The 24,811-nt window shown below is 43.6% G+C and overlaps 1 protein-coding gene across 3 annotated transcripts in view; it reads left to right on the top strand.

Annotated features, from left to right (window-relative positions):
- GDPD5 (glycerophosphodiester phosphodiesterase domain containing 5) overlaps positions 1-24,811 on the top strand; it is a 154,150-nt gene that overhangs the window by 109,259 nt on the left and 20,080 nt on the right. For all 3 annotated transcript variants that reach the window (XM_026040957.1, XM_026040955.1, XM_026040956.1), the window contains 7 exons: positions 240-343; positions 7,331-7,424; positions 8,068-8,127; positions 10,861-10,959; positions 12,110-12,203; positions 13,732-13,877; positions 23,085-23,167. In XM_026040957.1, coding sequence (XP_025896742.1) covers positions 240-343; positions 7,331-7,424; positions 8,068-8,127; positions 10,861-10,959; positions 12,110-12,203; positions 13,732-13,877; positions 23,085-23,167 — 680 coding nt within the window. The remainder of the gene's footprint in view (positions 1-239; positions 344-7,330; positions 7,425-8,067; positions 8,128-10,860; positions 10,960-12,109; positions 12,204-13,731; positions 13,878-23,084; positions 23,168-24,811) is intronic.

Genomic DNA, 24,811 nt, shown 5'->3' with positions numbered 1-24,811 from the left:
AGGTTGGTGCTGTTACATCAAGCATTTGGTCTGATATATCGTGTAACCTAGTGGCTATGCTTTTTGCAAAGCTTGTTGCAGCCAAGCTAGAGGTCTATGCACACTGAAGCGAAATCTGCCCATGGAAGGATCTAGTTCATCCATGTCAACCTCACTTGCATTACAGGAGACATGGGTCCGGATGGGGATTCAACCTTGAAAGGCAGTAGCATTAATGACGGTTTTCTTTCTCTCTGCAGTGGGAGCGCCTCTGGTTCCTAATTCTGACCTCCTCCTTCTTCCTGACACTGGTCTGGTTCTACTTCTGGTGGGAAGTCCATAATGACTACAATGAAATCAACTGGTGAGTAGAGGCCCTCAACTGGTGAGTAGAGGTCCTTGTCACCACAAGATGGGCAGAGCAGCAAACTCTTATGAAGTTTGGTTGCTGTCATGTCTAAAAAGGCCTTTCGAAGCAGGTTGGGTACACTGGGGTCCATGCATTTGTTAATGATGGCAAATGCAAAGTGAGATTTGATGAGAATTGCTTCTGTCTGCACCAATAGGTGCACCGTGGCCTTGCGTCTCTGCTACTTGGTTGTAATAGAGCTCTGGGCAAGTGCTCCTTAGTAAAYGACATATGAAAACAAAGGTGGAACTGAAATCATGTGAGCGAGCGTGTGTTTGTTTGTTTCTGTTGTTGGCTGTTTTCGGAAGAGGCTGAGCAGTTGGGTTGAAACATTCCATAAAATATAAAAGAGAAAAAAAAAATCAACTTGGAGCAGACATGGGTGTGGAAAATTTTGCAATGGTGAAAGGAACTGCAGGCAAGTTTTCCTCTGGGATACGCTGGACAGTTTAGAGGATTGCCAGCCCTCCTTTCCCCACTGCTGAAACCCATCCTTCCTTTGACTATCCCAGCAACATCCTGAAGCATTTTGGCAATACCTTAGTCTCTCTTCTAACCATGCCACTTGGTCACAGTTTGCTTATTATCTTTGACAGGAAGACAATATTTTAAAACACACAGGGCAGCTGATCTTTCAAATGAGCTGCCTGCTTTCGATGCTGGAGTTGTATGAGGCCAAGTGTTTAGTAATGTAATGGTGTAAGCTGTCTCCTTCCAGGAGTGACTAATACAAGGCTGTCTGACTCTGGACCTTGCCAAAGTTGGTGGCACTTTGCAATCAAGCTAACATTGTTCTCAGAGATGTTTTTGTGGGGGAGTTCCAGTCAAGTAAACTGAAAGGAGATGGTTTGTAATGGCCTACTGCATGCTGTTGACTTTGGAGCAGACCAGAAGCTTGTTGAGAGCATCCCCAAAAGCATATGGTTCATTCCAAAGTTTATCTGTGTATGTTTTTTTTAGGTTATTGACCAAGGAGAAAGAGTAAGCAGGGCTCAGTTTTCAGTCAGTTTGATTTTCTTTCCTCAGACATACATTATGGGGGGCTGAAACCAACCCCTATTGCTAATTGTAATAGGGATATAAGGAAAATGCTATATTTCCTTCCAAATCTAGCCCTAGAATTTCTGTAATGTCCTTGACTTGGTGGCATTAAGGCTGGTGGTCAAGGGTCCATCAACAGGATTGAAACTGATATAAAATCTTATCATAGATAGCATGTGATCAATGGGGAGAGTCTGGCATACAGCTAAGCTAAGCCTTCTGCAAAGTCTAGGTGCAACACCGTATTTCTTCATGGTTGAGGCAAAAGTAGCTCCATTTGTGTGTGTTTATCTCTTGGAATTCTTTTGTTTTATACCTTTGAGATAGGATATGAATGCTTGTATACCACCTCCAGTGCAAAGGCAAGTTCTTTTTACTTCAGAGTTGGAAAAAAAGGCACTAACTCATGCAGGGAGAATCTAAGAGCCCTGGGAATGCTACAGACAGTCATTGCAGTGCTGGTTTGGCATCGTTTTGGGTTCCCTTGTGCAGAAAAGGAAGGAGATGCATGTGTCTGCTGTGCGTGTAAGGTGTATCTGGGATTGCAAAAGCTTCTCTCGTAACCTGCAGTCCAAAGCCTCTTCTCTTTGCATGCAACCCAGTGCACACAGGGTTTTGGAAACCCTGCTGGATTTACCAGCGCCGGAAAAGCAAAGTCTCTAGCTGAGCAYTAATGGCCACAGAGGAGGCTCCCCAGATTCAAAATAGTGGGGCTGTGTCTGCCTATTAAAACACTGCCATTCAGCACTGAAAATAGAATTACACTGTGTGCCATAGCCCCAATTAGACCCCTGCTCCATGTGTTGACACTAGAGGTTGAGAGAAAGAGCAGTATTTCTTCAAAACAGCCCGATATGCTATGGAAAAGCCATGAGGGAGGATGATAACACGGGATGAGGTTTTAATTACAGCCATGCTGGTCCCAGAGAGGGAGGAAACAATTTCCACTGGGAATATTCAGGCTGAGCCTGGCCCTTTTCCCTCCCCATCGCAGATGCGTGGCCTCCATTAAAACGTGACAGTTGTTAGTGGAAAAATCCCGGCCAGATGGGATGTGAAAGAGATGAAAGCATCGTTTTGGTCCCAGCAGAGCTGTGAGCCCTGTTGCTAACTGGATGTGGTCACTTCTGGTCCATCTTTGTGTGTTTCCTTGATGCTTTTTCTTCCTGTTGTCTTCATGTCCATTCCACTGATGACTCTATTTTAAGGTTTATCTGCTTCTTTCTTAGAGGAAGGTCTCCCTGGAGGCACCGGGGTAAAGATTTGCTGTCATGTTAGTGTGAGGAGCTGCTCAGCTGGGTCCTGTCCCGTGAAGCCTGTCCTCAGGAGCTCTCCCTTCTTATATCACATGCAAATGACTATACTGAGCCTCTTCTGCTTGTCCCAGTAGAGCAGCTGGTGAAACGCTGGGTGCAGGGCCCATCTGAAGGGACCTGACTCAACCAGCCTCTCAAAGCAGAGCTATTGTCAGGTCTGTATGGGGTCTTGAAACCTTAAAGGAGATTTCCACCCTTCTTTTGGACTGTATCACCCTCTGGGAGTGGAAGGTTTTCCCTATGTCCAACCTGAACCTTTAAAGGCCATTTACCCTTTGTGATAGTCTGTCTCTGCTGAGAACAGTTTGATTTCATCAGCTTTGCAGCAGTTCTTGAAGGAGCTGTAGACAGTTATCAGATCACCTCTTAGCCTCTCCTTTCATACTGTAAGCAAGCCCACCTCCATGAAGCTTTCCTAACACGTGCAACTTTCCTAACGCAACCCAGTTGGACCTTACAGTGGAGGGAGCCTGTTGGTTCATTCAACCTAGTATCCTCCAGAACCCCTGCAGGGTTATTAATATGCTTCATTACAGTGAAACTAGGACAGCGGACAGTGCCTCTCATTGGCCTTTCCTTGGCTAAAATGGCACCTGAAACCTGAATTTATGAAGATGTTCTTTGTTTCTTAACCTAGATATGTAAGGCATTGCYTAGTTCTGCTGAATACCTACCAGAGATGACTTACAAGGTAGCAGAAACCTACAGATGAGCACAGTGCTCATGACTTATGCAGCAGGTTCAGGGTCCAGCAATGGTCTTACCTACTTATGTAAAAYCCAGACTGAGCCCGTGATTAAAACAGGGCTAGTTGTAGCAGTAGTGGAGCTTAACCTATCTAAATGTGAGGAACTGACCTCTAAACTTGTAAAGACTTGAGGGACCCCTCAGGGTTTGAAACGGGCTTTAGAAGGTTAAGATAAAATTGCAGCTTGACATGTATCACTGCAGGCGTTTACTGTTCACCTGCAAAGCTTCCTGCCGTGAATATGCAATGAGGCCTTTGTTAGTGAAAGGTCTTTGTGCCTTTTAAATTCAAAGTAAATATTTTAAATTTGTTGCTTTGAGCATTTCCTATTTGTTCGTCTGCATTTAGCTACATTGTGCTTCAAATCTTTAGTGTACAAGGTTAGAACTGTGTGCAGGAACAGAAGKAAAGCTTGACCTTGGTTAACAAGGGATGTGGAAGATGCTGTAGCTTGTGACCCTGCCTATATCTCTGTTAAAGAGGGACTATAAATATAAGTCTGCATAGCAAACTTTTTCTTTCATAGTTTSACAGAAGACTGATCTGGTTCCTAACTACCATGGAGACAGCACTTTAAAAGTGTCATTTGCACATCAAATGAAGACCTGACACAGCCATAGGAGCTCAGGAACTTGAAGGGACATCAGAGAAAAAAAATAAAAAATTAAAAAAAGGTACCGAGGCCTTGCTGGTGTCATGAACAAAAAATTCAGAAGAACTCTTTCCTTTCTTCCTCCTCTTTTTTTTTTCCAGGCAGCATGTTTGAATCCCTTCAGGTCCCTTTCATTGTGGCTCATTGAATCCTCAAACAGAGCCTGGGTAGGGGTTGAGCATTGAGCCCAAGGATTGTGCTCTCCAGGTCTGATATAGAATCTTTGTTCCTGGACAGGGTGGATGGGACAGTTGTTAAGCCAGGTGTTTTTGTCTCATGCATGATGTTGGATTTGGGTGATGGGGACGAGGCTGGGGCAGAGTTTCTGACCTGCTTCTTTCTCTCTACCAGCAGTATTACTAGTCCAGTGTAGCACATTTTAAGGCTGTTCCTGATCTTGGCCAATTCGTTGAGTGAGATGAAGAACAGAGCCAGGAGAAACTGGTGGGACAGATTTATTCCAGGACACCTATGTATGCTCTTGGGAAGATCCCTGCTTGTTTCAGTGGCAGCAGGGTTGAACGTGGAGCACACAGGTGGCCATAGACAGCATTGAGGTGAAAGGAGATGAGTGCCCTAGTCTGCAAGCATCCTGCCTGCTGTGATGACATGATGGTGATGGATCAAGGACAGCTTGCAAAAACTCTCCATACTATGAATTTTTAAAAATGTTTTTCACACCTCCTGGTTTATGCTGCTGCTCTYTCAAGGGCATCTTCCTCCAATTCTCAAGCTTAGCTACAACTGCTTGTGATTCAGCATGCAGGTTGTCTCTTTCCCTTTTAAGAGACCCTTGTGCATGAAGAGGCCGAGGGCCAYGTCTGGGCAGCATCACTAGGAATGCAGCCGTTTCTCCCAGTRGTCCCTGTGGTATCAGTGTCAGCTTTTTGCTTCAGTGAACATCTGTGTCCTGCTCCATCTCTGCTATTTCACCTTCTTGGCCTGGCTATGGGGAAAGGGAAATCCTCYGGGAGACTGACAGAAGTGAGACTTTTGGCAGGCATGTCTGGGGCTGGCATGAAGGGAAGAGTGCATGTGCTACTGTTTTGCTATCAGGAGAAATACTGGATTCTGAGATGTTTTCAAGACTCGGGACACCCAGAAATCCATTTGCTATATGAACCTGCAGTATGGGAGGCTGGATTGGAGGTGGCTCTGGTCTTGGTTTTGGGGAGGGTGCTGTTCCTTGGGACCATATTTCTTTCTTTCTGCACTTCTGGATGCCTGGTTTATTTATTTATTTGTTTCTTCCCCCATCTGAATGCAAAGGTGGAAGATGCTTGGCTGAGCCTATTTTGTTTATTACTGTAACGTGTGTAATGTGCTTTAATGACTTACTAGTACAACTCCAGGAGAGCTTCACTGGGAAGCATATGGCTATTTAAATGCAAATTTGACATTTGAGACCTACTGCCAGGCACAAGGGACAGTATCTCTTACAGTGCTGTCACAACAGATAGTGGTCTGCCTCGTCTGATGTAGCTGTTCATAAAGCTATCCTTGCTCTGTGGCTTCATGGACGCAGTGGGGAGAGACAGGTTGCAGGCATTAACACCCTCTGGAAGGTGAAGTAAGGAGGACACTCACAGCATGTGGTCAGTCCAACCCATGAGTGAACCTGCGTTTCTGAAATACAAATCAGTGGAAACTTTAATGGTCCTGGAAGAACCTGGAGGTTGCCTTGTCCATCCATCACTCCAGAGCTGGTCTAGCCATGGCCAAACTATTCCTTGGAGACCTCTATGAACCTGCTCTCAACCTCTCAGCCACAGGGGTCTTTGGCGAAGAGCATTTGGAAACCTTGCTGCTTACTCCATGTGATTGCTGTCCACTTTGTGTACAGCCCTCCCACGGTCTGTACCTCCATCCTTCAACAAGAGACCCYGGGTAACTGGACCAGACACTTCAGACTATGCCCTCTGTAGACTTAGATCTCATTTTCATTTCTGCTGGTCTCATGGTTTCAGCAGGAGGATGGAATCATTTAGGCCAGAGACTTTGTGGAGGAATAAGCATGGCAAACCTAAATGCTAAGGCAGGGAGTGAACGTCATTTTCTCTGTTTTTAGAGTAGTGCCATGACTGCTAGGCTACAGGTAAGGCATGTGGCTTCTATATTTTTGTGCTGCTCACCTTAACTTGTTCTGCATGTGCATCAGGGAACTGTAGGAAATCCACTGGCAGGTGATGGTAATCTAGAAGAACCCAAGAGCTGGTTCAGTGCTTTAGAGATATCGCTGTTAGGATGTCACCTCTATCTTGGTACTGCTGTAACCTCACTTCAGCCCCTGCTCTCATCCTCTTCATCCAGCCCCTCTCATCATGTCCTCATCAGGACATGATGGCTGCCCCTTGTCAACTTTGGGTAGAGGGATCATGGAGTCGCTGAGTGATCCATCTGGGCTTGAGAGCAACCAGAAGGACAAGGCAACTCCCTGAAAAGAAAACCCACAGTCCACTGGGCAGACAAACCCTTCACTGGTGGAGAAAGGAAGACTGAAATGATGCACATCCTTCTCCAGCCAGCCCTGGTTTTGGAAGTCCTGAAGCCCRTTGCTGGTTATCTCCATTCTTGCAAGGCTGGATCTTCTCTTCAACTCATTGAAATGAGCGTCAATGTATTTGATATGTAGAGGAGATCCAGTTACCACTGTTGCTTCATCCCTCTGCAAAGAGCTTGGTCCTTGAGTAAATAGCCTAGTTATGCACAACACTCCTTTTCTTTCTGTCCTTGATGCTATCTCTATATTTATTAGGCTGTTAGCATAAGGGACAGCTTTGGAGCTATTGCTTAAGCTGATTACAATACATGCAGGAATGCTTTTTTTTCTTTCATTTTTCTGAAAAAAAATATATGTATTTTTTTAATATATTTTATATATGTATATATTTTTTTTTCCTGAAGGGGGGGAAAAAAAGCCTAGTCCACTCTATTTTTTCCCTAAGTAACATTGTTGCTGTGCTCAACATAATTGTCTGATTCCTCTTTGCAGAGTTAATTTCCCATGAGGGATCAAAGCGCAAACACTGGATTTTGTTTCAAAATGAACTGTGCTTTTTGCTGCCTATCTCTGATCAGTATGGTGGAACCTGAAAGGCAAATTTTCTGAAGGTTTCTTTTAATCCTAGTGGAAATGCTATGGTGTTGAATTCTTTCTCARTTTCTATTTCATACTTATTTTTCAGGTTTTTATATAACCGAATGGGATATTGGAGTGACTGGTCCATTCCAATACTTGTAACAACTGCTGCTGGCTTTACATACATTACAGTGTTGTTGGTGAGTAAAATAAAAATGCCATCTGTAAAAGATTGCTTTGTTTTGTATGTTTTTATAAAGGTGATGAACCCCTCAGTCCAGGGAAGATATGGGCAAATTTTCTTTGAGAGGCAATTTCTCCCTTCTGATCTCTCTCTCAAAGCCTTAAGTTGCCTAAAGTGAAAGGAAAGTGAAAAGCAGAGTCTTTTGAGCTCAGATGATGAAGAATAAGGACAGAGACCCTGATACTGGTGGGCCAGCTGATGTGTGGAGAAACACAGCTCTTGCAGTTCACAGATATGTCCAAGTTGGGACTGGATCATACCAAGGGAAACAAGTTCAGGCTTACATTGCATCCCAGCATGTAAGACACCAGGTGGTGTCTGTAGGCAGCAAGACCACACCTGGACCTATGCAGGCAATGCATCCTGCTGTCCCTGGCACTGATGGACCAAACTCTCTGCTTCTTGGTGGTTAAGGCTTCTTCCATCATGTCTCCTGATTTGGAGAGGGTGTTGTCTGCAGGACAAACCCAACCCAACCCAGCCTTGCTTTCTGTCCTAGCCTGTGATTGTCTTTTGGTTTGGTGTCACTCTGCTGCACGTGCAAACGCTTCTTGGTTGTGACGTGCCATTGTCTGACTTCCAACTCTTCTTCTTTCCAGATACTGGCATTATGTCACATAGCTGTGGGACAGCAAATGAACCTACACTGGCTTCACAAGGTAAAGGGCTCTTCTCTGCTTGGAAGTGAGCGAAATCTYAATAAAACAGAAGAGTGTAAAGAATGGGTGGTCCACAGGGTACTTGTTATTATAGTGTTTTTGGGAAGCACATAACCTTAAGGTAGCTGTAGTGCTTGTGTTCTTGCCTCAGAGGATGGAGCCAAATGTACAGTAGTGGCAGTGGAAGCCTTGGGACCAGGGCTTTCATCCGTGATTGGTGACACACTTTGCTGTCCTTGCAGGGAGAATAAAGTTTTGAAAACTGAGAAGCACCATGTCAATAGAGCACTCTGACTTCTGCCTCAGCTCCATGTGATGCCCTGTAATGTCCCTCTCTTGTGTCCCTTTCTGCATTGAACCCAGTTCTGGTGGAGGAGCTGAGAAGTTGTGAGGCCCTTCAGGATGTGGTTGGAGTAACTTTGAAGAAAAACACGGGGAAGATGCAGGTTTTCAGTCTGTGAGTCGGGATTTGGATTTGTTGAAACTCAAGGAGGTCCTGATTTGCATAAGTATATTTTGAGCAATTTAGAATTTCAGTAAGCTGCAGAAGATAGAGATTTGTTTTTTTGGAGCACAGAAAGGGAGAGGAATGGTATCTAGGAAGCTTTGTTTGGGGAGATACAGTGCCAAAAAAAAAAAAAAGAAAGGCTTGGCAGGGTTCAGTTATAACAGACAATCTGCTAATAGGTAATTAAGGTACCAGCCCTGAATCTGTTGATGTACAGTACCTCCTGAAATCACTTGTTCTGCGTGTGACAAGGTCTTGCAGGATCAGAGCCTCAACAGATGCATCTTCCCCCAGGGCCAGGGAGAGCACCGTTCTCTCATTCCTTCCTCCGAGTCCCCTCTTTCTGGCAATGTTCCCTCCTCAGGATAAGGGGATGTGATGCAGAGAGGAGGTGGGGACTGTCAGACTGCTGCTGAAAAACAAGTTGTTGATTCTTGGGTCTAACATATGTTTCTTTGCTGGGGAGATGGGGAGATTTTTTTTCAGATGTGCTCCAGGTGGCTGGTGGGTTTGGATGAGTAAGTCAAGAAGAGGAATTTGTTGAAGATTGGTTAGTTCTTGCCTGCAGACACTCGTCCTTCCTTTCCTTCCAAAAAAGGCCCCCTTTCATCACAACTTAGACGTCCTGCTTGGTCTCTCCCTTAGCCTACACCTGCTTCAGCTTTCTAGAGAGGATGAGATAAGAGACTGGAAAAGGTTAATATTCATGTCTCTGTAGCCATGCTGAATTACCTGCAAAAATAGATTAAAATGTGTAGGAAAGGCTTGTGTGTGAGAGCAATGTAATTCCTTTCAACTTTCTTCTCTGATCCTGCAAAAAAGAAATGAGGATCAGAGCAAAGTTGGACATTCATGGTGGAGAGTAGAAAGTAATAAATGAGAGCTGATGCCACATGGAAATAATGAAGTAGGAGATGCATTTGTRTTTTGACACCTCTGTGCTCCATCAGGACTGGCACGTCAGTGGGAATTAGGTGTGTGTTAAAGTAATCCCGTTGACAAGGTCTTCCGTTGCCGCTGAATTGGGAGTTGAGCTTTGGGTACAAAACRGATGCGAAGTTCATTTGATCCACGTTGGATGCTGGTGTTACGCTCTGGCAGGCAGCYCAGAGGTCTGACCGCAGGACAGGCAGGAGCAGAATGACTATTGCGAGGCTGACTGGCAAAGAGCAATCATCCATGTGCATGCGGATCCAGGAGGATGGAGGTTGGGACTTCTAGAYAGACAAGAAAATGCAGACCGTGCCTGGAGATGGACTCCTTTGCAAGCTCCTCTTGGCTTATGGATGCTTTTCAGACTGGGGCAAACTCAATCCTAGCCCTTGTGAGTGTAATCTGCCAGGCCATCTCCCTTGCCCACTTTCACAGATGAGAAACTGAGACTAAACTACCTGCTATTGCAAAAATATGGATTTTTGTAAATGCTGGAAATGTGATTTTTCCCCTCATTTTCTTATTTCTATGGCAAGAAGAATCTAAGCTGTTAAGAAAATCTGAAATGAATCTAGAAATGTCCTGCACRTTCTAGATGAACATTTCTTTATGATATATCACTTGGCCTTTTTTTTTGTCCCCCCCTAAGTCTCCCATTAGCATTACCGATCTAGACAGTGCATAAGATCAAGACACAGAGCAACAGCACCCTTTGAATCTGGCAGACTTCTAGCATGGTAGAAGCTGAGAGACCAGACAGAGGCAGAACATGGTCAACTCTTCTTTGACAGAGAGAGGCTAGATTTAACCTGCCAGATTTTTTGAGTTTGGGTTGTATCTATAGCAGCTTATGACTGTTTGAACCTTTTACCTTCAAAATGGGGGTGGCATTCTCTTTCTTGATCGTTCCACTTAGATTTCTGGGTGCCTCCACATGGAAGGATCAATGGGCTGGGAGACTGGTAGCTGATGGATTAAGCCTTGTCCTGAGAAATCACCTGATATTTACTCACCTTTGGCCACTATGTGAAGAGCACAAGAGATCACTCATAAAATGTGCTCTTCTGGGACCATCTAGCCTTGTGTTTTGTTTTATCTTCAGTGACAGGAAAGGGGAGGACTGCGCTCGGAGAGCACATGAGCCCTGTCTCTTTCCTAATGGGTCTGAAGACTTATTGTGATACCAAATGTGGTGCATATCACATCCAAATGCTTTCTCTCTCTTTCCTCATTGGKAAAACTGCTATACTAACAAAGCCTGTGACAGTAAACACATCTCATATCTGCCACAGATTGGCCTGATGACGACTTTGATAACTACCGTGGTGACCATGTCATCGATAGCACAGCTTTGGGACGACGAATGGGAGATGGTATTTATTTCACTTCAAGTAAGTTGTGTACAGGGATGCTCTTGTCRGATGGGAAAGGGGTGATGGATCAGCATAGCTCCTTATTGTGGACTCGGTGTCTTCTTGCTCGGTTCCATCACTTCCAACACTGAAAATCAAATCTTGGCCATGAGAAAGCCCATGGCAACGCTCCCATAAGTTTCTCAAGGTCATGATACCAGTCTGCTTCCTGGGCTATTTTTTTTTAAGCTCAAAACAGGACATAGCTGTAGAGCTGGAGGTGGGAAATACAAGAGCCTGGGAGTGACTCAGAGCTGCTGGAAGGAGAGAGCAATTCCTGGCTGAAATAACCATGGTCTTGGCTAGCAATGCTTTGGATGTCATGTCCAAGCTTGAAACATCATGCTTTTTCTAGGCCATTGCAAATGCTCCCCTGAGTTTATTTTTACACTGCATATAAATATGTATGTGTATTTAAAAAAAAAAAAAAAAGACATGTGTGCTCTAGTCCTGTTTTAAGAAACAATTCTGGCACATTGAAAAACTGTGTGTTAGCCTTAGAAAAGTACTAAAAGCTGTTTATTTCTTGATCCAACTGCTCTCTTTTTTCTCTTCACATCACAAAAAATTTTATCTGTGAAAGGTCTGAGTTTGTACTGGTGATTACTGCTGACTTTGGGAGGATCCGGCTACATAGGGGGGAAAAAAATAGCATTCCTGCAAGTGACTAATGTTTCTCGGAACTGGTTGATTCTCCTCTAGTTCTGAAAGATTTAGGAAGGCAATTGGAGAACAGGAATGTGACTCATAGGGCCCATCTCAAACTTTATCTTGTGCTACCTGGTGATATGCCAGCATGTTCAGCTGGTAAGAAATTGGACCACAGGAAATTTAAAAGTCTGTTGGCAACATGGGTCTTGCTGGAAATTGCCTGGCGTCTCAGGAGGCTTGTTTCAAGAATCTGTCTGTTGGGTGAACTTTCCTCTCAAAAAGGAGGTTTGGGCTTTGGTCATAGTGGTCTCATAGTGGTCTGAGTGCTAGTGTCAAGATTAGAAAAAAGAGATGGTCAAAAATAGATGCATAAGCCAATATAGGAGAGGACTGATGGTTTATGGAGCCTGCAAAGTAAATGATTTTGGAGGGTGTTGGGTGTTCATGAGTTGCTCTTTCTTGTTCCCATGTTCTTCAGGCCACAGCTCCTTTCCTGCACATAGGAGCTCTTGCAGCGGTCACGGCCCTGTCGTGGTTGATAGCTGGGCAGTTTGCAAGAATGGAGAAAGCCAGTGAGTACCACCTCATCGCTATCATCTTTCTTGCGCTATGTGCCACTCATGTCCTCCATCCATGATATTGGCTCGCCTTGTAGAGATACCACTGGAGGGTTGACAGCCCTGAGGCTCCTTTCCTAGGGCTGGGTGGTCTCCATGTGTGCTAGTTCAGGGACGTGACTATTTCCCTGGAAAAACTTTGCTGAAGCCAGAGATGATGCACCTGGCCTGGGGATACATGAAGATCCCACATGCTGCTTTGATGTTGGGAGCACGTCAGACCCAGAGGTGAAAGGTCTGTTTTCAATGATGAAGTGAATAAAAACATCTAGATTTTTTATCATTCTGCTTTAGAAAATGTAATTACACCATCCCCTGCTAATGAACAGTGGTTTCTGTATCTTACAAGAACTTTTTGCTTCCCAGGAGCTCCTTGGTTTCTGAGTTTTCTGCCTTTTGAAGGCCTTTGTGGGCTTTTTTTTTTGTGTGTGTGTGTGTGTGTGTTACAGTACCAGCTAGATGTCTCAGCTCATCTAGAATACCTAATGGTTAGGTTCTCCTTAAATGTGTGTTAAGATATGGTCTAAGGCCTAAAGAGATCTGTCAGGTGAAGGACATGCAGTCACCCGGTTTTGTGTTGTGGACCTGGATCTGGATCTGGTTTCTGGTCCTGTCCACTGAAATAAGTTGTTCTGTGCATTGCTGTGGCTCTACCTTTTCACCATGGGCTCTCCCAGTCCTGGCTTGGATTTCCTTCTGTTTTTCTTAGGTAAGAGTTTACTCATTCCGTGCACTCAAAAGTGTTTTTCTTCAGGATGTTCTTAGACTGTTATGCTAGCTCTTAGAGAGAAAAAAAAATTAATTGGTATTTAACCAGCAGTAGAATACAAGCCTTGGGAGTATTTAGCAGCACTCGTGAAAGACTTTGAAGAAGTGGGTGTTAAGCACAGGGAAGCAGTGTCTGAAGAAGACTGTCGATGGAAAGACTTAATATCCAGGGAGCCCGTTAAAAGAAAGAGTTGCTATGATTTAATTTATAAACATGCCAGTAAAGCTGTACCTGGCTCTTTTTAAATATATGTCTCTGTGTGTAATTAGGCTGCCATTTGAGGGAGGATCTGCAGGTATGCCTAGAGCAGACTATTATGGGCTTCTTTTGAATTCCTTATATGTTTGCTTTGAGCTGTATTCTCACTGTCAAGTAGGCCAAAATTTGGTGCTGTCCCACCCAAAGGACTGAAAATCAACAGTGCTTTAGGTTATGTTTCTGGGACTTTAGGTGGGATGCTTTTTGTTTCCTCAAGTGTTTAAAAAATCAAGTGATAAAAAATGAAGTGAAAACTTCCCTCAGGACTTCAATATTTTAAAGAGGCTTTGTRAAAATGGAAGATGTTGTTGCCAAAACACAGAGCTGTGCTTTTCTGCTGGAGGCACTGGCTGTGGAGCAGTCTATGGAGCTGGTTGGTGTCTTGTCATTGCTGCTGTGGTATGGAGAAGTCTGGACTAGCATTTTCACCAGCTCTTTCTATTTCTTTTGCCTCAGCTGCTCAGATGCTGATGTTCACTGCATACCTCGCAGTTGTAGTTGCACTTTACCTCGTCCCTCTCACCATTTCGTCCCCTTGCATAATGGAGAAGAAGGCTCTGGGACCAAAACCGGCTATTATAGGTCACCGTGGAGCACCCATGGTGAGTAGGACTGTTTTATTAGTACTGTGTTATCTGATTCTTCTACCAGATGTTGGTTTTGGAACTGATGATCTCCGTGCTGCTGTCTAGAGAATATTATCCATCCATATTGTCTAGAGAATATTATCCATCTCCAGCATGCGAACCCTAATAGCTCATTTACTTTAGTGCCACGAGGGAAAGTAGAGACTAAAGAACGAATCTTGTTGGCTTGGGTACAGCACTAGGCTCGTGTAATGCTTTGATGTGGTTCTAGGATGTATTGACCAAGGTCTGCTCTAGGTTGGGTGCTCTGCACCTGGATCTATTGTGTATTTATCCCTACCTATACATTGACTGAAGAATGATGAAGAACTTGTACATTATAGCACATAACCACTGGTCTTGCAGGTGGCTTCAAAGGCAGCTCTCTTGCTGGCATTCAAAGAAGAAAAAAAATATAGGCAGAATGCCAAAACCTATTTGGCAAACTGGAGTCTGCTTGAACTTCTCTCTAAGTCCAAGAGTGAGTATTAGCAGTTTGCTAGGTAAAGTGGATGCTGGCCATGATGCTGAGTATTTTATTTTAATTTCCTCTCTCTTTTTCTGTGGCTTTTTCTTTAAGAAATTCCTTGAAACTCCAGCTTAATTTGAGCCACTCTTTTAACTATATTGCCTCTGTGGGTGGTGGAGTAAAGTTCTGGGCATGACAAATGCTTTTTCCTGTCCTGCTGAGTTTGTATCAACTTGAATCCCAGAAGCAGCCATGTGAGAACATGGACTCCGTGTCCTTCCTGCCATGCAGGAAATCACTAAAACTTGGTAGGACACTGCCTTCCTGTAAGATTCTTAGACCTGTGTGCCCCCCTGCAGCTTTCTAAAGAAACAAACCAACAAACCGAATCCTTCTGTCCGGATCAAGCTAGACTCGATAAACCATGAAGTGCCTTATCTTGAGCAAGACTCCCAGCAGAGGCCTGGTGTGTTGCTTTGCTTCACATTCTTTCCTGGAGCCAGMAGACACTTACATATGGAAAAAAACCTGTTGAAAATAAACCCCTTTTATATGGTAGAGTGCAGAGGGCAATGGTAGAAGATACTTCATGATATGTGTGGAGCTGTGTCTCAGGTGACCTTGAGCAGTGAAACTGAGATGGATAAGAAACTAATTGCAATAATCAAAAGAACCAGAGAGAGGTGGTTAAACCTTCTTCTGTACTTTCCTTCTTGCCCAGCCTGTYACCATCTCAAATGTCATCTTGAGTTTGCAGAGCTATATCTAACCTTCACTGTAAATTCTCAAACTCTATTACCAGTATCTACTTGGAAAATAGTGACTGTAATGCCTTGTCCTAAGGCGTTTCTCCTAATAGGATCTATTTTTCACAAGAAGACTTACTGGACTTCTACTGTTGAACCCAAACCTATGTAGCTTTAGTTTGGAGAAATKGACAAGCAGAGCTGGAGAGGAGAACAAAGCCCAAGTAAAGATTGGGCTGTAGGACCTAGATGCCCTCGCATAGGGAATGTCAAGGTTGAAAATCCACAGAGCCTGGCACCCTGGGACCCGAGGTGATACTAGATTTAGTGCAAGGGGAGGTGATAAAAGCACTGCAGTGGCAATGGTTGCTTCAAATCTCCCCAAGGAAGACAAATGGGATTTGGAAGCTGTGCAAACARCTGCTCAGACTGTTTGAGTCCAAGAGCTGGTGCCTGGCCAGACAGATGAGACTGTTTCTGTAATGTTGAATTTGTWATCAAGTGCCCTTATTCTAGAACAACACAAGTGTGGTTGAGTGCTGTTTTGACAAAAACCAGCAAAGGAGAATGGAGTGGCTAAATTGCAGCCCTGAAAAAAAAAAAAAAAGAATTTTGGAGGGCTGATGGCAAGGGAGCAGCTGCAGATGCCCTGGATGGGCATGCCTCCTGAAGGATACAGGATTCATGCATCAGTGCATGCAGCCCACTTCATGGACAGTGGCAAATGTCATTCCTTGTGCTGCCCAAAACCTGCTTTCCTCCATGCACCACACACTCCTCTTTTTTTTTTTTTTTTTTTTTTCCCCTGTAATAGTGGAAAGTGCAGCATTCACAAAACCTGTATGAATGCAGCTCACTGCCCTCCTTATACTGTGGAGGGGATAAGTGAGAAACGGATGTCATATGACTTGTATATTTTGCATTGAAACAGTGGTGGAGGAAAATTCCCTTGCATTTTAAATAGCATTCCAAGAGAAAACTGGAAAATGTCCTGATAAGGACAACTAGAGGAAGCATGGACTTGCTGGAGTGCAGGAGAGCTGCTGTTTRCACACAGGCTGAAGATTTGTCTATAGCTAGAACCTTCAAAGACCTTCTGGCGTCACCCTATTCCCTTGTGTGTCTTCACTCTCTGTGAGGAACGCCTTCCTGAATGACTGCCCTTAAGTTCCTTTTGCCTAAACTTTTCACTGTGCCTAAATTATCGCTTTTCATGGTGATAAATATGTCCTTTTTCTGAGCAGGTGTGTAACTCATCAATTAGAGTTTCTTCCCGAAGGTTCCTTTTAARTTAGCCATCCAGCCTCCACATCCATTTCTGCTCTTCTGGTGTCCCATCAAAAAAGTATCAGGGGCTAGCTTAAGGGACTAGCACTTAAAACCATGTGATACTCATGAGTTTTGAAGGGGTTCTACCCTGACAGGTGGAGGAATTGTCTGATACCCTGAAACATGAGATGGGGTTGCATGTTAACCCTTGCGTGTTAACAGGTTAAATTTGACATACTCTTTTAGGACCTGGTGTCTTTGATCTTCAAAGCAGTCCTTTTTTTTTCTTCTTGCAGCAATCTAGTCGCAATTTGTTTTCCATGACAGCAGAGCTGATTTGTGTTTTTTTTTTTTTTTTTTTTTGCCCCTGTTCTGGTGTGTCCTTTTTGCCGAGAATAAATGGACACAAGGGTGTGAAATGGGAGACAGGACCAAATCCAAAATGGAAATGAGAACTTCATCCAGTAGGACACCAACTTCTTTTGCCATCTGTATCTTAAAAGTCTCCTCCAGACACCTTTTCTCATGAAGTGTTTGAGTCTTGTTGCAGGCTGTCTTTGGGTTTGGAACCTGAAGAAGCTGTTACCTTTGTTGCATCCAATTCCTTTTAAGTTGTTGATCCTTGATGTACTTTCCCCATGAGAAAAACTAGGCCAATCACGACCTTTGACTTAAATTCTGTTCAGTAAATTACCCAAAATGTTAACAACACCGAGAGTTGCTTTCTTAGGACAATTGCATAAAGCCTAGATACTTGCTTCTTTTTACTGGGACCAAGTAAAATGCTGTTTAGCCCCAATTTCTTTTAGAACAAACCTAAGGTGTTGGAGGTAAGAATAGCTCTATTTTCAGAGCTTGCAGCTACAAATAGCATCAAAATAAACGCTTTTGGCAAGCCACCTAGACAGMTGGTTTTAGACATGTCCTAACAGCACTGAGAACACTCATGATGAAGCAGCTGTTGGCTTGTTGTTGGAAGGGCTCTGGAGTGCTCGGCTCTCGGATGTCACCAGGTCTCTGAGCTTCTTGTCCACGTGGCCGGCTGCGTCGCCCTCTTATGCTGGGAGGAACCTTCTTGAGATTGTTGGATCATGAATTTTACGCAGCCTTCAAAGGCAAAAATAGACAATTGATGGCAAACATGTCTGACTTGAGTGGGGCAGAACCACATTTCATGACACCAGCTATTGATGAAAGAAGTGAAATTCTTGTTTATCATTATGGCCTATTGGAGAGTTGTCATCTAATGAYTGAAGAGCTCATTTTTGATTTGTACTTTGGTTTCTAGGTGGTTTTAAGGACCTTTATTTCATTTTATCTTGTGTACCAAAAATTCACTGCCATCTGATTAGAATGGGAATGCTTTGTTTTTTTAAGGGCTCTGAGCCTCTTCAATTTGTCTCATTTGTGCTGCTGACATCAAGCATTTATTCTGCTGTACATTTTGTCCACCTCCAGCTGTTACGTATATWGCTGGTTAACCTGTCTGTTGGTCCAACTGATAGCAACATTTTCAAATAGTGTCTTCCATCAGACCTGTGCAAGGACTGGTATTCATCTGTATAAATCTATATAGGGTTAGGTAGTCTCTTGTTAAATCAAGCTTTGGGTTTTATGCATGTAACACAAATATGGAATGTCTCCTGCATCTAGTCTTAAATCTCCAGTGTTTTTTTGTTTTGTTTTGTTTTTTTGGCTTAAGATTCTGTTCTGTTGTTCAAGAGAATACTTTTTGTCTTTGTTCTATACTTTCTCACCTCCTTTCAGTCTAGATGAACTGTTTCCAGAAATGTTGAGTATGGAGGCTTTCCAAAACACCTGGAATTCCTGGGGGCTTGCAGATACGGGTTAAAAGRAGAGCTAAAAAAAAGGAAAATAGATTGTGTTGCTCTGATTCTGATGCAGAGCCATGTGCTTGTCCTTTGTGTGATGATAATGGCTTGTGGCAATGCAGCGTGTGGCAAGGTTGTTTGCCCTCATGTGGGTGTCCTAGATGTCCTGCTGCTCCAAGGGTCTRCTGCCTCTCCCGTCCTCCACAAGCRCTTACCTAGCTGTAACTAAATGCCTTCAAAATCTTCAATTTGATGACTTGATGGTGGTTTTCTTGGTCAGCAGAATAAATTACAAATTTAGTTTTACAGTGATGCTAATGATTCCAAAAGGACCGGAAAAATATCCTTAAAGCTTGTCAATAAAACAAAAGCTTGTCAATAAGACAAAGATCAAGTCCTTCAGCGTAGCTTGGTGCATAATGCCAGAGGTGATCTGTGACTTTTTGTCTATGCAAACTTCTTCATTATCCTCCCTACACATGSAAATAATGCAGTGCTATTTTCTTTTTTTTAAAAAAAACTCTTGTCAAGCTGGCTAATTAGGGGAAAAATACAGTGTGGTGACAGTAGCAAAGCTCTACCATTTTACATATCACACTCTGGCAATGTTTGTTAAGAAGGTCCAAAGATCTTGACCTCAGTGATCTGGTTTAAAGCATTTGCAGTTGACTTCCAAGCACAGAAATAGTTTGAATGCATTAAATGGGTAATTTCCAAAACATTATTTTCTGCCTTCTTGATCTAGTGGGAAGTAGTGAATAACAGGCAGATTCTTGCAATGGATGACTCTGTCAAGCCATACACAGAAAGAAGGAACAACTTCTAGAAACCTCACAAATGGACTGTCTGTGGTTTTCAGTGCATGTTTTCATGGTTTATATGAGGAGGATTTTGGAGTGAAATCACTGGTTTATATCCCAGAGCTTCCTTTGCTTCACCACTGATTTCTTAAGAAATTGGTTGTGTCCGGTTACTCTGGATGGTTGCAAACCTGGGTCTGGGCCTCAAACAAAATTTGTCTGCTGGTGTTGAATTAAGGATGAAACCCATCACAAATGGGAAATCCAATCCACGAGAAAAAAAAAATAAAAAACAAGAAATCAGCACTAAACTCAGTAAGCAACCGCTGTAGCAATGACTGTCTTGCTTGGATCCATCTCAAAAATCCAAAAACTGGATTTTTATTTTTCAGCTGCCTCTTCCCTGGAGATTGGAAGGGAGACAGGCAGCCTGAGACGACAAAAATATCTGTTATTCTGGTGCTCCCTTTTGCATTGCAGGGCATATGAAGTCACTGYGAAGACAAGCCCTGGCTCCCTAGTGATGCCAAGGGATCCTCCGGGAATAGGCAGTGTCTGATTTCAAGGGACAGGGTTAAATTTGCTTTCCTGGCTTCTGGCTGATGCTTTCCTAGGTTGTGTCATCGGCCTGGAGATGATGAGCCTTGCGTGCTAGCTCACTCGCTTCCCTCTGGGCTGGGAACAACCGAGAGCTTTCGAGACAGCGGAAAACGGCCCTTTGCATTGATGGTGGACTGATTTGGAGATGTAATTATTTATATAAGGGTGACTGGCCCTGGCCAGGCAAGGAACTTACCGTGACATGATCACAAGAAGATGAGGTCTTTGCCTGGAGGGCTTGTAATGTCCTTTGTGGAAGGATATGGCATGTGTGGGAATTGGGCTGCCAAATAACAGCAACGTGGTGCTGTGGAGACTAACCAGCACTTGCCCTTGCAGGCACAGCATTACAGGGAGTGATTCTGTTGACATCAGTGCTGTTTGCTGTTTCCGAGCAGTTTAGATGTTGATCTGCCTGTGAGCCTGTTGAAAAGGATGTCCCTAGCATCTAGTGTAGTGCTAAGGTGAGGGTGATGTTTTRACTACCAAACTCTGTGTTTTAATGGTTGGGCTGACCCTAAGTGAGTCTGTTGTTAGAGCAATGTCAAAACACTTTTTCATCTGCACCTTGGCAAGTCTAACACAAATTGTGTTGGAGTTGAGTTCCTGGGAAAGGAGTGTGGAAACAGGTGCATGCAGCTCCAGCAAGTCCCAGCTAAGTTCCCTCCTTCCTGAGATGCTAAGCTTGGTCTGAAACCTTAGAAGGACTTGGAGATGAGACAGCAATACTTCTGGGGCTAAGATTGTCTCTCTGTGAGGTCAGGCTGAGTAGCATCCCTCTCAGTGTTGAGGACAGGATGGCCAAAATGAATTTAGAACTGGATTGATTTTTTTCTTTTTTAGGCTTACTAGAGTTCATATTGTAGTACTGCCTCCAAGATGGGCAACTATCATCACTATCTTCAGATTATCAATTTTGGCAGCTTGATGAACTAAAGGTCCATCCCAGAGAGACTGTTCTATGTGACTTTCATCAGTGACTTTTGCAGATGATCTTGGCTCTGTCTAAACTTGCCTTTCCACAGGCTCTTGCCTATTGATTTGCCCCCTAGGATCTGTTTGATTCCGTTTCCTTTGAGCACCTTTGGCAGTGCGGGCTGTGACTGCCCTGCTTTTTAGGTTAAATCTTCCTCTGGGGTCATCAAATTGGCTGCATCTCAAGAGAGCTGGCATCCGACCAAGGGTTGATCCTGGCTCTGCAGAAAACAAAATACACTGAGAGAGAAGGAGACAAGAAGTGTTTTAATCTTGTTATCCATGAGCCCTGTGTATCCTCACTAGATTAGGACCCTGCCATGCTAGAGCCTGGGGGCCAGATTGGATGAGGACAAGACTGGTCATCGTGGCCCACCTCTACAGAGGGGGAGTAGCAATGTTTGCATTCGTTAGCTCTATTTCATGCAAAATGAGCTCCTAGTCATATGTGTGTGTGTAATAGCAGCGCTGCCCATCCTTTTCCTACCCTTGTTAAAGGGTTTTTACATAGATCACTTGGTGTAGGTAGTACAGGCTTCTTTTTCCAAGTCTTCCTTGACTGAGAAGACTTAGTTTAACACACTTTGTTCTTCTATTCCTGGTATGGTTGCATCCCTGATGAGGCTGCTTAGGGGTCCAGATTCATTTGCTACTTGGTGTGAGGCAGTGCCTCAACCTGGAGCTTGTGTGTATCCTCCTATTAAGCATTYCTAGCTCAGACTGGCAGTTGTGCCTTGTCCTTTGGTCGCTCTGTCTCAGTTGCCTCAGGTTTGAATGCTACCTGCTCTATTTCTGTGCAATTGCTGAAGCCTCTGAAAGCAAATACTGCRCCCTGCTCTGTACAGACTGGATCACCTTGCAATGTTCAACCTGAGAAACCTGAGCTACTTGGGGAGAAACGTGAGATCCTGAAAGCAACTCGAGAAGCTGAAGCCTCCAGCCTGGGATCTTTAGGCACTTGCTGCTCCCTGCTGACAGCTCTGAGCATCGTACAGTTACCAGGAAAGCTCTTTAAGCCTCACCTTACGTGACCCATCATTGCCATGTGTGAGGGGGTGTAGTGGAGGTGTTGCCCTCTTAGACAAGGCTGTCTTTGATTGGGAGGCTTCGCTGGGAAGATAATGTGCTGCAGTGTTGCCTGTGTTAAATAAACAGAAAAATGGACAAATATTGATGGGCACCTTGGACCAGAGGAATGTGACAGTGGTATCTGAGCTATGTAAAGGTTGTGTTGGAGATGACTCAGAGCAGGGTATTTGGTCTAGCTGCTTTTACACCAAAACTCTCTGTCCTGAGCACCTAAGTTGGCYGCCTATTAAGAAAATATAGATTTCTTAAAGATGCTTTAAACTCATGATCAGGTTTTTGTATGTACTGAGCACATTACTTACACCATGCRTTTGTGATCTTTAGCCTTAAAATTATTTATTTCTCCAACCTTTCAAAACCTTTTAGTAATTTTTGAAAATCATAACTTGGGTATATTCAGTGTGCTTCGATAGATGCTTCTAAATCCTCATGGTGGCAGAGATTAACTGCATAAAAGATGCTCTAAAGAAAGAAAATTTTGAATAAAAAATGAAATTTGCTTTATTATGGAGCAATCTTGTTTAATAGCAATGTCTCAGTTTTTTTCCAGGTAATTGCCTGTTTATGATCTACTTTTTGTTTTGTGAATTTTGGAAGGTTTACTATATTGTTTTCTTTCAGAGAAGAGCTGGGGGGGGGGGGAAGAGTATTTCATTATGCTGTAGCTATTCTTAAACAGGCCCTAACCCTCTTACTATCTGCTGCAGTCAACAGGAAGAAATTTAAACCAAGACTTCTCTCTACGGCTTTTACAGATAAGGATTAATAAATTTTCGAGGCCTGAGGATTTTTTACTTTTTTATGATTGTCATTTATCACTATAGGACTAGGTGGAACATTTGTAATTAAGAGAAAGCAATTGATCTTCACATTTAGCAATAGATCACTTGAGTGAATGAGTAGATGTGGAAATAAAATGTGTGCTACAGAACCAGAGATCTACTTTTTTTTTTTCCCTCCGTTTTTCGTTTTATGGATGATATCCTGGTTCATGGACTCTTGTCTCTCTATAATGGCTCTYTCTGTGGGTCCTTATCAAGCCACTGTTTGGGAACCATGTTGGTGGGCATCTCTCTAATATAATAAGTATTAATGTAACAGGTTTCGGCTAGTTGGGCATCCAGCATCACAGATTTGCGCTGAACTTTATCTTGCTGTGAAATATCATCAGTGGATTCAGATCCATTGATTGTCTTCAGGTTTCAGTCAGCTACAAATCTGTCTGGAGGATGCTTGGTACCCCAGTGTAACTGTCCAGCATGTATTCTTCAAAACAAGATTGTTTTGGCTCTCTAATCCTTCCTCCCAGCATCATCCAAGTTGCAATTGCTTTGTAAACCTTTTAAACCTTTCCACTTGCTATTAATCATTTATTACTCTTTGTTTTGCTTTTCCCTGTATAGTTGGCACCAGAGAACACTCTGATGTCCTTCCAGAAGGCAGTGGAGCAGAAGATATATGGAGTCCAAGCTGATGTTGTACTGAGGTAGGTCAGTGCACTAGTTTGTTAGAGCAAAGAAACTTTCTTTTTGGATGACTTAAGCCGCATTCCTGGGTCTCTTTTCTCAGGAATCTTTCTGGACATCCTCAAATTACTTCCTTGTTGTGATGGTCACCAGGCAGGTTTTATCAGTGTTGCAAAATGGTCACAAGGATTTAGCAACACAGGAGTAAAACCTTTCTCCTCCTCCATTTCTTTCATGAAGCTAATGCTGAGGGAAAGAGAAATCTAATGATACTTTGCCTGTCGAAAAGCTATTCCTTGCAAGAAAACGTTGAGCTCGATTGCAAAGGCCAGTTTAGAGAGAGGATCCCAGAAAAGTTATTTCAAAAACCATCCTTTGCTCTGGGAGTGTGATCTTTATGAATATTCTTGCTCCTTTTTTGAGGAGTATTTCTGTATGTGTTATATAGATGGGTGAGAGGATAAAAGTGGCAGAGCCCTATATTTGTGAACCCTCCATCTCTATCATAGATGGACTGAGGTTGGAAGGGACCTCTGGAGACCATCTAGTTCAACTTTCCTGCTCAAGCAGGATCAATTTCTTAGTTCTGGATATTAATATAAGGAAGACTCACAACTACTTACTTCTTTATTTATTCTTGACCTCTTTGAAGGCTGGCATTGACAAAAAAGCTTTTTTGTCAGGTGAAAGATGGCCTTCAGCAGCTTAATCATCAGAGTGCTTTATTTCTTTTTTTTTTTTTTTTCCCTTCTTTCCATAATTGTTTGAGAACAAATGATGTAAAAGCTAAAGAAATTTATTCCCTTTGGGGAGCGGAAGGTCCTTGTGGAAGGATGAAGGACAAATTGGGATTTTGGTGGTGCAGTTGTTCCTTCAGAAAACTAGCTCATTAACTGTTCTAAGAGGACAACAGCTTGACTGCTCATCTACCAAACAAAGCCTCAGCTCAGGAGGTCGATAGGCTGAATTAGTTACTTCCCCTAGGCTTGGGCAAGGGGAAAGGTGGCCTTTTGGGGAGCAGAGCTGGAAAAGCAGCTAGAGCTTCCCAAGTTGACACACATCAGTGATCCTGAAGGGACATCCTGCAGCTACAATGATATCTGAGATCGTAAACTATCCAAAGTCATCTTTAGGAGATCTGAGTCTTTCTTTTAGTAAAAATGGGACTCCAGTGACTTTCAGCTTGGGCTATGAAATTKCCTGTTTTTCAACTTGTACCCATCACCCCTTGTCCTGTCACTGGTAATCACTGAGAAGAGTTTGGCCCCTTCCTCCCTACATTCATCCTTCAGCTATTTATACATATTGATCAGATCCCCTCTCAACCTTCTCTTCTCCAAGCTAAACAGGCCCAACTCCCTTAGTCTTTCCTCTTGTCCTGGGGAGCCCAGAACTGCCCGCAGTGCTTCAGGTTTGGCCTCCCCAGAGCTGAGCAGAGGGGCAGGATCCCCTCCCTCTACCTACTGGCAAGATCCCCCTGATGCAGCCAGGATCCCATTGGCATGACAGGTCCCCTCCATTGTTTCTTTCCATTCCAGACACATGGAGCAGAAGAAGGTGCTCAGGAGTAGCCAGCATGGATTCACCAAGGGGAAATCCTGCTTGACTAACCTGATCACCTTCTACGAAGGAATATCCAGCTGGATAGATGAGGGCAGAGCGGT

The sequence above is a fragment of the Nothoprocta perdicaria genome, unplaced genomic scaffold, assembly GCF_003342845.1.
Source record: "Nothoprocta perdicaria isolate Ctin4 unplaced genomic scaffold, notPer1 scaffold_271, whole genome shotgun sequence".
Classification (NCBI taxonomy): Eukaryota; Metazoa; Chordata; class Aves; order Tinamiformes; family Tinamidae; genus Nothoprocta; species Nothoprocta perdicaria.
This window is presented reverse-complemented; position numbering and strand designations above follow the sequence as displayed.